Source organism: Magallana gigas, chromosome 7 (assembly GCF_963853765.1).
Source record: "Magallana gigas chromosome 7, xbMagGiga1.1, whole genome shotgun sequence".
Taxonomy (NCBI): Eukaryota; Metazoa; Mollusca; class Bivalvia; order Ostreida; family Ostreidae; genus Magallana; species Magallana gigas.
Genome location: NC_088859.1, coordinates 52,743,899 through 52,757,478, shown reverse-complemented (window position 1 = coordinate 52,757,478; position 13,580 = coordinate 52,743,899). Strand labels below are relative to the sequence as shown.

The 13,580-nt window shown below is 35.7% G+C and overlaps 1 protein-coding gene and 1 long non-coding RNA gene across 3 annotated transcripts; one reads left to right on the top strand and one right to left on the bottom strand.

Moving 5' to 3' along the window:
- Window positions 1-3,417: 3,417 nt before the first annotated feature.
- On the bottom strand, window positions 3,418-13,342 carry LOC117684605 (uncharacterized). The gene is made up of 5 exons (XR_010707526.1): window positions 13,328-13,342; window positions 11,901-11,983; window positions 7,256-7,430; window positions 4,672-4,787; window positions 3,418-3,491 (listed from the first exon to the last, which is right to left on the bottom strand). It is a non-coding gene; the product is annotated as an uncharacterized lncRNA (long non-coding RNA).
- On the top strand, window positions 9,244-11,849 carry LOC117684590 (E3 ubiquitin-protein ligase TRIM71-like). 2 transcript variants are annotated; one of them, XM_034457342.2, is made up of 2 exons: window positions 9,244-9,379; window positions 9,727-11,849. In XM_034457342.2, exon 2 carries the CDS (start codon window positions 9,765-9,767, stop codon window positions 11,433-11,435), a length of 1,671 nt encoding a protein of 556 aa, XP_034313233.2. In that variant the 5' UTR covers window positions 9,244-9,379; window positions 9,727-9,764; the 3' UTR covers window positions 11,436-11,849. The 2 variants fall into 2 exon arrangements, with proteins under 2 accessions (XP_034313233.2, XP_034313231.2); XM_034457340.2 differs by lacking the exon at window positions 9,244-9,379 and adding an exon at window positions 9,420-9,633.
- Window positions 13,343-13,580: the final 238 nt, after the last annotated feature.

Here is a 13,580-nt window from a genome sequence, read left to right as displayed (position 1 = left end):
AAATAAAATTCATACTTTTAAAATTAAAACATAAAGGGTTTGGTCCGGCATGCAAATGGTAAAAAACCCCATCTCTTACACTTCTATTCTGAAGCCACTCCCAAAAGCAAACGTGATGATGAGTCTTTGTATCACAAAAACTCACTTATGTTTTACGAACCCCATCACCAAGACTATATATATGTCATTATTGATCTCACTATATCTCACCAGATCTCCTTGATTTCGCTCTAGGCCTCCTTAAGTGCCATCTCCTATATCTCTAACTTGATCATTTCATCATTTTTTTTAATTGCAGTAGTTTATTATCACCACATTTCATTTCTAAAAATACAATTCATACTTTCAAAATTAAAACATAAAGGGTTTGGTCCCGCAAGCAAAAAGTAAAAACATCCCTTACACTTCTATTCTGAAGCCACTCCCAAAAGCAAACGTGATGATGAGTATCTGTATCACAAAAATACACTTATGTTTTACATACCTCATCACCATGACTCAATGTCATTATTGATCTCACTATATCTCACCCGATCTCCTTGATTTTAGTCTCAGTTTCCTTTAGTGCCCTCTCCTGGATCTCTAACTTGATCATTTCTTCTATAGATTTGTCAATTTTGTGTTTTCCCATTACCAAGACTTAATATGTCATTACTGATTTTCCTATATCTCACCTGATCTCCTCGATCTCGCGCTCGGCCTCCTTGAGTGCCTTCTCCTATATCTCTAACTCGATCATCTCCTCTATAGACCTGTCCTGTTTGTGTTCTCCCATCACCCAGACCCACTCCCTGCCATTCTTGCCCAACAGGAAGTCCACGTTCTTTCTACCTACTCAACAAATCAGATGCATTAATAACAAAGCTATGATGAAATAAATGGGAAAAGTGATCAGAATAAAACATACATGAATCACATCTAGAATCATAGCCACCTCAAACAAATCCATAAAAAGACGCACAAATACACAGAGAACTTGGAAGATAGCTACCATCTGTAAATGTTCCTTGAATTTCAGCTCTGACATATAAATGAACTATTAAGTGACTTGATTGTTTAGATCAATTACGGGGCCTGAAGTTGTCTCCCTTCAAATACCTAACTGAAAGGAAGTTTGTATCTGCAATTGCTCCATAGTCCACATCATGTGTATAAAAAAAAAAACGCGGAAAAATGAATTAATCTTTAAGAGGTGCTGTCTAAAAACTTAAAGCTATCATTTGGATCATATAAATCCGTGAAAGCATTAAAGATTGTGGTAGCTCAATTTTCATTCAGTTTTAATGGCACCCCTTCACCATCAATTTTAATGCAAACAAGAGGCCCATGGGCCACATTGCTCACCTGAGGAACAATAGGTATGATAAAATCAGCTTAATGGAGTCACAATACAAACTATCTGGACAATGTACAATAATACATGTAGATCCTGTATAAATAAAATCCATTCCCCCCCCCCCTGGATATTCTTATGTTTATAATCATTAGTCCCTTTTTTAACAGGATGATTTTATAGTCATATCACATGTTGAGTATTGCAGTTCTCAAAAAGATCCTTAACAATAGTTTATATATGGGATATAAACCTACATCAAAATCTGAACCTTCTTGTGAGGCCAAATAATTGTCCTGGGGCCAAAGTCTTAACAATAGTTTATATATGGGATATAAACCTACATCAAAATCTGAACCTTCTTGTGAGGCCAAATAATTGTCCTGGGGCCAAAGTCTTAACAATTATAAAGAATCATCTGGCTGATTGGTTTCTGAGGAGAAGATTGAATCTACACTACCTTAGGATGCTTCCACACAAGTTTCAGTTTTCCTGGCTGATTAGTTTCTGAGAAGAAGATTTTTATATATTCTATATATATCAAGAATATATCTATATATTCTCTATATATTCCTATGTTAAACTTTGACCCCCCCCCCTCATTGTGGCCAAAACCTACCGCCGGGAGTCATGATTTTCACAACTTTGTATCTACACTATCTGAGGATGCTCCCACACAAGTTTCAGCTTTCCTGGCTGATTAGTTTCTGAGAAGAAGATTTTTATATATTCTATATATATCAAGAATATATCTATATATTCTCTATATATGCTCCCACACAAGTTTCAGCTTTCCTGGCTGATTAGTTTCTGAGAAGAAGATTTTTATATATTCTATATATATCAAGAATATATCTATATATTCTCTATATATTTAAGGTTTACTCTGTATATTCCTATGCTATTCCTATTCAAATATCTGTATACATTATTCCTATTCCTATGTTAAACTTCAGCCCCCTATTGTGGCCCCATCCTACCCCCCGGGGGTCATGATTTTCATAACTTTGTATCTACACTACCTGAGGATGATTTCAGACAAGTTTAAGCTTTCCTGGCTGATTAGTTTGTGAGAAGAAGATTTTTGAAAATTTCTCAAAAAGTTTCATAAATTCCTAATTATCTCCCTTTGCAAAAGGGCTCTCCCTTTGCAAAAGGGCGTGATCCTTAAGTTTTCACAACTTTGAATCCCTTTAGGCTAAGGATGCTTTGTCCCAAGTTTGGTTGAAATTGGCCTAGTGGCTCTTGAGAAGATGTTGAAAATGTGAAAAGTTTACAAACAGACAGATGGGCGACAGACAAAATGTGATCAGAATAGCTCGACAGACAAAATGTGATCAGAATAGCTCACTTGAGCTAAAAACTTGTGAAACATAATCTTTCTTCAACAATTATAGCTACACTTGAAAATTTAGAAATGCTGACCTTCATGAACCTTTAAAACATTATAAATCCTACAAAACTGGCTATCTTGACTGAAATGAAGTTATTGTAAGCTCCTGACCAAAATTATGATATTTTTTGCTTAATCAAATGGCTTCTCTTCCTTTATTACATTTTATTTCATAATTAATTCTTATTAATACAGATATATAATTTCCTGAGTATCGTTAGAGAGTTCATTCACTTAAAGATAGATTGCTATGAGTTCTCCAATCAGCCACTAATTACTTGCACATACACACTTAAAGCATTAATTATCTGTAAGACCATTGATGGTCTAAAATCAGGAAGTACTGACGTTAGTGAAATCAGTTTAATTAAGTGAGAGTTACACTGTGACACTCAGACCAAGGTGTTAAAGTCAATACCTTGACCCCGGGGAACCACCACATTAACCTGTAATTAGGGCAGGAAGCCATTAAAACAGACCACCCTCTCTGTTAGGGTGGAAAGAAATACTCTTAGATTATCATCAACATATCTCACAATTTCTACATTGAAATCTTTAGAATAGTATGATGACATACTTGGAGCATTGGTTTGTAACGAAACAATAAAATGGTAATTTCAGTAATTAACAACAGTATAACGTCCTGGATAACAGTAAAACACATAGCATACAACCGTTGTGTTACAGAATACCTTTCTTGGGTTTCCTTGGAATCCGGTCATCTTGATTCTTCTTCTCAAACTCGTTGTACCTCCGGACTTGTTCCTGGGTTAAAAGATAGGAAAACATTTGTCAGATTCAATCAACTCACATAATAAGCCATTAATTAGATCAGCATTTATCAATATTTATAAAAAGTTAACAGTTATACTATAAAATTATTCAAGCAAAACTGGCATAAATATATTCTTTTACACTTTTATAGTGTTGATATTTTGCAGAAATTCACTTTTCTACATGCTAACAAAGATTTGATTAAGTACATTTCTGAATGCATTTATTCAAATATCTGTATACATTATATTTAGAAATGTACCTGATTTAGCAGAAGCTGCTCTCTACTAAAACCACTAATTAGTCTAATTTAATGAAATACACAGCCAAATGTAATACATTTATGGTATATGAATTTCAATTGAACATAGAATGTTTACATTTACGGTATATTGATTTCAATTGAACATAAAATGTTAAAGGAACATCGCCAACCTGCTGTTTACAGACAAACTATGGCCTTCTGTATGATATACATGTATAACTGTATGTGGTACTGACAATATTAAGGTTTATTATACTTTTATGTTAAATACTGAAATCTGATTGGTTTAGACGCAGTAGGTAATCCCTTCTATTACCCTCAGCGTTAGCAACACAATGGGTTACACAACGAATTGTTACATGCATATACATTATGCGCGTACAGTTCGCCGTAGAATTCACTTCATTTCTACATGTATATAAAAGTAAAATTTTCTTTAAAATTAAGACATTCAGTTTAATAAAAGAAATAGTGCCTGTTTGGGAGGGTAACTGTTGAAATTGACACCCCAAGAAAACCAGTGTCAACCTCCGCTTCGCGTCGGTTGACAATGGTTTTCTCGGGGTGTCAATTTCAACAGTTACCCTCCCAAACAGGCACTATTTATATAATATCAAACACCTCCCATATCTTGACAAACAATATTGCCTTCTATATGATAAACATGAATAACTCTACAAGGATGTGATTTAGACAATATTAAGGTACATCACCCACCTCCCAAATCTTGACAAACATTATGGCCTTCTGTATGATGTACATGTATAACTGTATGTGGTATACACAATATTAAGGTACATCATCCACCTTCCAAATCTTGACAAACATTATGGCCTTCTGTATTATTTACATATAAAACTGCATGTGTATATCTGTTTGTGGTACAGATTAAGGTACATCACCCACCTCCCGTATCTTGACAAACAGTATGGCCTTCTGTTCGTCCGACAGCTCTGACAGGAGGTCAGGGTCGACGGTCATCGTCTGGAGAATCTGCTGTAACATGGTGGACTCTTACTGACCTGTAACCCACAAACAAACCAAACATAATTAACAGTTTTTTAAATGATGAAATTTTGTTAATTTGAAAGCATTAAATATTAACTGTACTTGTTAGAGTAAATAAAACACTGCACGTCAAGAACAATATTTGCCAATAAAATACACTTTCAAACTCATAATTAAATTTTATTCAATACTGTTGAATACATCTGGTTTAAAAACTTGTGACACTATTAACACAATTCTTTTAAATGAAGAATTTTATTACTTTGATATCAATACAATGAAAATTTCACTACACATTTTACATTTTTACCAACACTTTACCACGTTTACAGACTTTCTCTCATATTACCTCTAGATCAAATGGAATCCAGGGTATACATGTTAAAGGCAATAGATCTATTTTTATGTTTTCTCTAATTTAGAAATGCACAAGGAAATAGTATGTTGATAAATACTTTACTAGACTCAAGAATGTTTGAGTGTTCACAAACAACTTCCTCATAAAAATCATTGGCCATACTTCAGTTGTAATGCTTTCTACCTCATGGTCGCTCCGTTAGATTAATGTTCATTGAGACTTTCAGAGTCTGAGAGACAACTTTACAATGGATTTCAATTCTAAAAATCACTGATATGTATTTTACGTTTAATGTCTCTGTCCTAAAAATTTCAAAATACATGTTTATCTACATACTTTAAATTACCTTCCACAGATGTCCGGTAATAAGTTATAATAAAGCTATTTCTCTGAATTAATTAATTCTAAGTTTCTAACTCTTTCTTCCTCTTCCTTAGATTATGGACTTAATTGGCCAACATTTAAATAAAAACAAATGAACCGCTGATTTAACGGTTTTATATCTTTTACATGATGTTGTATGTAATTTCAATTCTCTTGGTACAAGACAGATTCAATTGATTCACAGATGAACAGATAATGGTGGTTTAAGATAGAGAGGAGTTTATATATATATATAGTGAATTCACTTCCGCTGGGAGTTGGATTGATACGATGACCTGACAATATCTAGGATGACTCCAGTCTGCTGTCATCCCGTTATCTTACCGCTGCCAAAAACAAGCTGATCACATGACTCACGCCAGTCAATCCCTCCCCCTACCGTACACACGGCATCCTGGTACCCCAAACATCTCACTCCTACCCCCCTCCAGTAAGTAATCAACACCAGATACCTGGGAGCAGAGTCAACACACAGTTTTTATCATATCACTACAGAGTTCCAATCACACTGAGAATCTACAAAATGTCTTGTAGAATTCCGCTGAATGGCAGTTTTTAATCTTGAATGCTGAGGATGTTTTGATCTGACTGGTTGATAAGAAATCAAAATACACACATCTATATTTTTCTTTCTTCCAATATAAATAAAAAATCTAGACAGGAGTTTTGAAGAAAGAGAGAAGCGATGTTTTAGTAAATCTCTGCACAACAAGGAATACAAAAACACAAACAACTTGTGTATATATCCTTTGTTTTAACAACATTGGGACATTAACTGTTTGCTGAATCACTGCTTCCCAGATGTTCCCTATTCCTTATCCATAGACCTAATGTGTGTAATAACGTCTGTGTTGTAAGGTGGAGAATGACATTCAATGAACTGGTATCATTGTCTTGTTTATCAGTAAGTAGAATACTCCTTCCTCTGTATATTGTTACATCACAGTACATCATATCATACAACACTGGTATCAGCGACTAACTACCCACCACAAAATCATGAAAGTTAACTTAGGAACAAATGCATTATTTGACTACAACAAGTTTTGTAAAGACAGCCCCCCCCCCCCTGCAAAAAAAAATCATTGCTCAGTGCCAATGTAAATCAATAACACAAATAATTTTGTACAGTGTAGTTTTCTCTTCCATGAAATTCAATACAGTATAGCTGACATAGATATGTCAACAATTGGTAAGTATTATCAACATGACCTCAATTTTAAATTGTTTAATGGGGACAAGAATATTTGCATGTTTGAATAAATTAAAGAAACTCAAACAATGTAAATGATCAGTAAAACTATTTATTATATAGGTAACAGCCCTTAAGGTCAAATTCAACAAGTTTGTCTATTAGCTTGTAATGACAATCTTCAAGTCATCCCATTCTGACAATGACATCAAAATGAAAGTAATTACACTCTCTGATTTCTCTCTTGATGCAGACAAGTGAAAGGTATAGTTTAAAATGTCCAATATCATTCCATTGCTTACCAAAGCATTAGTTGAGAGAGAGAGAGAGAGAGAGAGAGAGAGAGAGAGAGATTTTCACAACGAGATAATCGTACTCCAGTCAATTAAATATGCGTGTATTCGCATCACAGACATTAAGTAAATAGCAAAAACAACCAACAACTGAGAATTGCTAACCAACAGGCCGCAACAACCGAATATTTAGTCTCTTCTCTTATAACAGCTGTGTATTAAACAAGGGGCAACACATTTTAATGCTCTACTTACGATTCGACCAACGCAATCAATGCCGTGCTGAAATGATATGGCGGAAACTAATGCATCATTCTTCCATAGTTAATGTCTTCTACACTAAATATAAGTCCATAGCATCATGCTGTTTTGTGAAGTACAGCACCTTCGCTTTCTACTTCCACTTTACCAAAACTTCCTGTTGGTGGCGCTGCTAACCCGGAAAAAAATATTTCACGATGTTATGGCGGGAAAAATGAATTTTCTCAAGGGAGATAATCATAAGTCATCATAATTCAATTTTGGCAATGAAAGAGAATAACATTAAATTATCATTTTATTTTCTAATTGATCACAGTAATACCAATAAGAACAAATGCATTTTTATGTGACTGAAGGAAAGGGAACAAAATAATTTTAAAAGTTCAGACTGCAAACTATACATATTAACCAAAAAACTTACTTTTTTGTAGAAATTTTAGTTAATATAGACACTGACAAAACCGTATCACCATTAATAATCTAATTTGTCTGCATATGACTGTACACAATATGTTTAAACCCACAGCCTACAAATGCATCATCAAGCAGTGATTGGCCTATGAAATGACACATTTATTGAAAGTAAGGATTACATTGTTAAATTGGGGTTTATTCTATAACTTTGAAGTGAACTAATGCATTGTTTATTCTGTGATTGATTTAAACTTCCTCTACAATGCACGGGTGGAGCAAGTGGCTCAGTGGTCACAGGCATTAGACCAGTGCACAAAAGGTCACAGATTCAAATCCCTCTGTGGTCTCATGATGTCATTTGCTGTGCATATAGTCAAGGAATACTTGCTCTACATTTTCTAAGTCCACCCAGCTGAAATTGTACCAGTTTACGCTAGGAGTTTACTTGCAATGGACTGATGACCCATTCAGGGATCAAGTCAATGACTCACATCTGCTTAGCACCACGCAAGCTGTGGATAAGCACCGGCTTAATGTGCCTTCATGCCATGGAGAACGATTTGACTTAACAACAGTGCACGGACTCAGGTCAGACTTAGGGGAAAAGAGAAACTATATATGGCCAAGTCTCAAGACAGGGACTTTACACAAAGGTTGACTATGGCCTGTGACCATCATACTTTGTTCAAAGTCACTGCACATCCTTTACCCCAAAACACTCTGTGGGTGAAGTATGACCCAGATTGGGCCAAGAGAAAAGAAACTATATGCTCTGTACTAGTACGTGATATCGGACATCCAGATGGATGGAATGATGGATAGAAGGAATAATAGACTCATGACTATAAGGTACCTGTATATCGAGACCCTAATAATGGATAACAGAGAGAGAGAGAGAGAGAGAGAGGGAGAGAGAGAGAGAACTATATCTAGTAAAGTCCTGTCTTTGGTGGTTGATATGAAGGTCAGAACAACTCTCCCCAAAACATGTCGCCACAGAGACACCAATTAAGAGACAACCTGCCCCCAATTCAGGACAACACCCACCGGTCAAGACGAACTTGACTCCAACATAAAGACCACTTGTCCCCTATGATATTCTTTTTAATTTTTTATGAATGTACTTTTGGCTTCCCCGAGAATAGAGTGCAAGGTTGTTTCAGCCTCATGTACTCAAGCCCACGCATCATTATTTTTTATTTTGTTACACTTCACAATAAATAATGGTATTGAAGCAAACACACCCTTCATGCCCCCCCCCCCAACCAATTAAATACGGGAAGTACCCAATTTTTCATGCCAAAACACCAATTTTGTGGAACTAAATCATTTCATACCTCAACTATGACATCAATCAGGTATATGGACTTTACTTTTGATATAAATAAATTGTATATGGTTTTAATTATCTTTCAGCCTTCTACACATGTTAACGTTCTAAATTCAATTTCAATTTTCACTTGTTGGCAGAAAATTCTTTTAATATATCACAAATAATCATGTGGCTGACATACTCAGAGACTTCTACAATGTTTCAATAACAGTTTCCACATGATCCCCAACACAGGACAGACAGAGGGGGGAATAAAAGAAATAGGTCATCTATTTAGTCTGTCCCTGACATTTAAATCTATCACGTGACTTTAGGCAGGTAACCAGACCAGGAAGAGTAAATACCTGGAGCCGCCATGATAGACGTTTAAGGTAAATCAGTTTGTACCTATCGGAATAACAGATATATTCTACTTTGAATGGATAAAAAATAGTGAAAATATCTTTTTATTCATCAGACCAAGAAAGTGTTTTGATATTTATATTATAATTATGATATCAATTTTAACAATTACACTGTAAAAAACATGCAAGGACAGGAAAAGGTCAAAGTACAGTATATATACATGTATACTAAAGATAAATATGAATGATACACACAGGCGGTTTACTTTATAACAGAATAGGTATGTAGTCATAATAACAAACATTTAATTTCTTATAGGCACTAAAGCATTGGGGGTTTTAAGAGATAAATAATCATAGATATTTGATTTCAGGATCTAGTACTCCAGTAATTTACATCGTGTGCCTGACCATGTACCCTAGGACTTGGGCCCAGGATGTGTTACGGTGTCGTCTCTGTGAGACCCCGGGCCCCCCTATGTACTGTGACATTTGTCACATACATCTGTGTAAAGCATGTGTGGGGGAACATCTCTTGGATGATTCCAAAGAGCACAAAGTGGTGCCATCTAAAAAGAGGGGATCTACTCCAAATTACCCAAAGTGTCCTAAACATTCCACAAAACAATGTGAACTCCACTGTGAACAATGTGACATTCCTATTTGCACACTCTGTATTTCTGGAGAACATTTAGGACATAAACCAGTCGACATTGTTAAACATATTGAAAGCAAAAAAGAACTTTTACAGAGAGAAATGCAAGAGTTAGAGAAATCCATTTATCCTAAATATCAACAGATTGCCTCTAATATCCCAGTTCAGAAAGCTGCTCTGAATGAAAACAGCCAGAAATTGACATCAGCAATGGACAAACATGGAGAGGCCTTGCATAGAGAAATAGACACCAGGATCCACAAACTGAAATCTGATCTCAATGAAATGGACACCAAACACCTGGCCGTCTTAAATAAACAGGAAGATGAAATCACACGCACCATTTCTGAAATCACACACACCATTACTGATCTAAAGAAGTTAGTGGACTCCAATGATGTCAGCGGTGTGTCTGCCTACAAATCAAGGAATGCTGAATTCAGAAGATTGCCTCCTAAACTCACAGTGTCCTTACCAAGTTTTACCCCTCAGAAGATCAACAAAGAACAGCTTTATCAACAGTTTGGTTCTCTGTCAGCGTCATCTATCAAAACAGAAGAACATGGCTACACCATGGAATCTCCCGGTGCTGAGTCCTCTCCCCCGGACAGACCGCTCATTGATGTACCCCGGATCATCACACAGATAAACACCGAGTATGGAGACTCTAATGGATTATTCAGTGTGTCCTGTCTGAGGGATGAAGAACTATGGACGCGTGGTCAGGACAACAAGATGAGACTGTACAACCTGCAGGGAGAACTAGTGAAGTCAGTCCAAACCAAGTCAGGGAACGATCCACGAGACATAGCAGTGACAAGGAGTGGGGATCTAGTTTATACTGATTACATTGATAGAACTGTGAACAAAGTGAAGAATAAAAAGATAAAGACAGTGATCAGACTACGGGGGTGGAGACCTGACGGTGTCTGTAGTACCTCCTCTGGTGACCTCCTGGTTGTCATGGACAGTGATGAAGAACAAACAAAAGTTGTGTGTTACTCTGGCTCCACAGAGAAACAAAGTATTCAGTACAACGACAAAGGACAACCTCTCTATTCATCTGGCTACTATAAATACATCAGTGAGAACAGGAACCTAGATATCTGTGTGTCAGACTATGGAGCCCGTGCAGTAGTGGTGGTCAATCAGGCCGGGAAACTCCGGTTTACCTACACTGGTCGTCCCTCTACTACCAAGGGATCATTCTATCCACGCGGCATCACAACAGACAGCCAGGGTCGGATCCTGACAGCAGACCGTGACAACCACCGTATCCACATCCTGGATCAGGACGGACAGTTCCTCCGCTACATTGACAACTGTCATTTACAGCGTCCATGTGGTCTATGTGTGGACACCAGAGACAACCTCTTTGTGGGTGAACTAAACACAGGTAAAGTGAAGAAAATCCAGTATTACATGTAAACAAACTGTGTGTATTACCAACAAATATGTAAACTGTGGGTATGTTTCATTGATATGAACTATATATAAATACAGTATATGTATTATATACAAACAAACCATGTGTATGTATCATATGTCAACAAAGTGTGTGTATAAATAACAGAAAATGTACATGTAAACAACATGGCTGTTTATATTACAGGTGAACAATCTCTATAATCATGATACTTTATACTTCATTGTATACTGTTGCATGTAAGCAAATGAATATACTACTGTATATAGTAAACAGACTGTTAAAGATATTACATACAAATTAATTATGATTGTGAATTATGCTGATTTTTTTTATTTTTAAAATAATAACTCAATGCATATTTATAATTCTTACTATGCAAACTTTGTTTTAATAAATTATTGAATCACCTGTTACTGCCGTTTCTTTGATTGAGTCTTGATGAATTTAATTACCTGATTACTTACTTGTATTTCATCTGCAAATACACAATGTAGTCCTTCTGGTTACATCTAAAATGTTGTAGACACTTAGACCGTCACAGCAATACCTGCATATGAAATATGTTAATTAAAAAGCATATAACACCTCTATGGCACTTCAGAAGTAAGAATTAGGAAGACATTATATATATACCACAACAAACAAGAGGCCCAAGGGCCCTAAAGTCCACCTGAATATGAGATAAAATCCACTAGAGGATTCACAGAATCGCAGCTTTCTTTTAGTTATTAAAACAAAATAGTATTTTGCTTAGAAACAAGATTACATGATTTATGGGATTACAAATGATTAAGAAGATAATGGATTTGGTATTCTAAAATTTTCAAAATCTTTGATTTTATTCAATGGCTGGAGAAGGGAGAATTATGACCAATATGAGTAAGTTGACTTATTTTGTCATGAGGGGGGTTAATGTTTTTTCATTTCCAGCATGTAAATCATAAATTATTTAAATATATATATGTGTTTAAAAAAGAAAGAATCAGAACCACTCAACTAAAGGTTAAAAATTTTAATAGTTAGGTAAAATATCTTTATCTCATCTAAACCACCTGCTCAGTTTTTTGTTGTCCCCCCCCCCACCTGCACACACTAGAACCTTTAATCGAAGGGTCATGCATTTTTGCATTTTACACTTCTGGTTGATCATTATACTGCACTTAGATGACCAGTCACCCCCCCCAACCCCCCTCCCCCAAAACATTCTCATCCCACACCACACCAGGGATATTGATTCTGTTAAGTCATCATCAAAACCCAGAACTTAGTTTTCTGCAAGATGCTAGGTAGTATGATATAAAATTACAATGATTTGCTCCATGTTAACTATATTACAAATAGAGTCCCACCATAACACCAGAACCACTGATTGAGAGGGTATAAATTTTTACAATTTTGGTACAGACTTCCTTCTCCATCTGTATTACGTACATAATTTGACTGCTAATACTTCAGTAGTAGAGAGGAAATTCCTCAAAGAATCCATATTTAGTATATGGACGCTAAAAACCAAACTTAACACAACCCCGGACCCAGCGGCCAATAATTTACAATTTTCTTGTTGGCATCCATGCATATCATAACCATGTACACTGCTTAATGTTCGACAACATAGGGAATTTTTCAAAATTGAATTTATTTTTACAGTTTTTACCCAAATTATATGACACATTAAATATAGTCAGGATAGGTAATCCTAGCTAGCAGGCTAAAAAAACCCTGAAAATGTTTTAAAATTAATGAGTACTAATTAATGCACGAAGGACGACGATGAACGAAAACGCATCGCAATACATGTAGGTCACCCAAGTCACTCAGGTGACCTAATAAGGAAGGTTACTTATAATGCTTTTTATAATGATAATTATTCTGATTTTGTAGAAATACAAACCTCCACATGGTCACGTTGGTTAGAATTATAACATCTCTCTGCCCCTTACAGGAAACCATCCAGGTGCAGCATATCCAAAGTTCTCACCCCTACAATATTCACTCTTGTTTTAATACATTGTTAGGGTTTAATACAGTTTTGTACATGTAAGACACCTAGCCTGTTTGTGTTGTTATTTTATATAGCTTATCTCCTTATTATAATGTAAAATTCATTTAATGAACAATTTCTACAGATTAAAATTAAATAAACG

Coding starts and splice junctions, on each gene's coding strand:
- LOC117684590 (XM_034457340.2), top strand. CDS start 9,597: ATGATACACACAGGCGGTTTACTTTATAACAGAATAG. Junction 9,634..9,726: donor TTTACTTTATAACAGAATAG/GTATGTAGTCAT, acceptor ATTTGATTTCAG/GATCTAGTACTCCAGTAATT.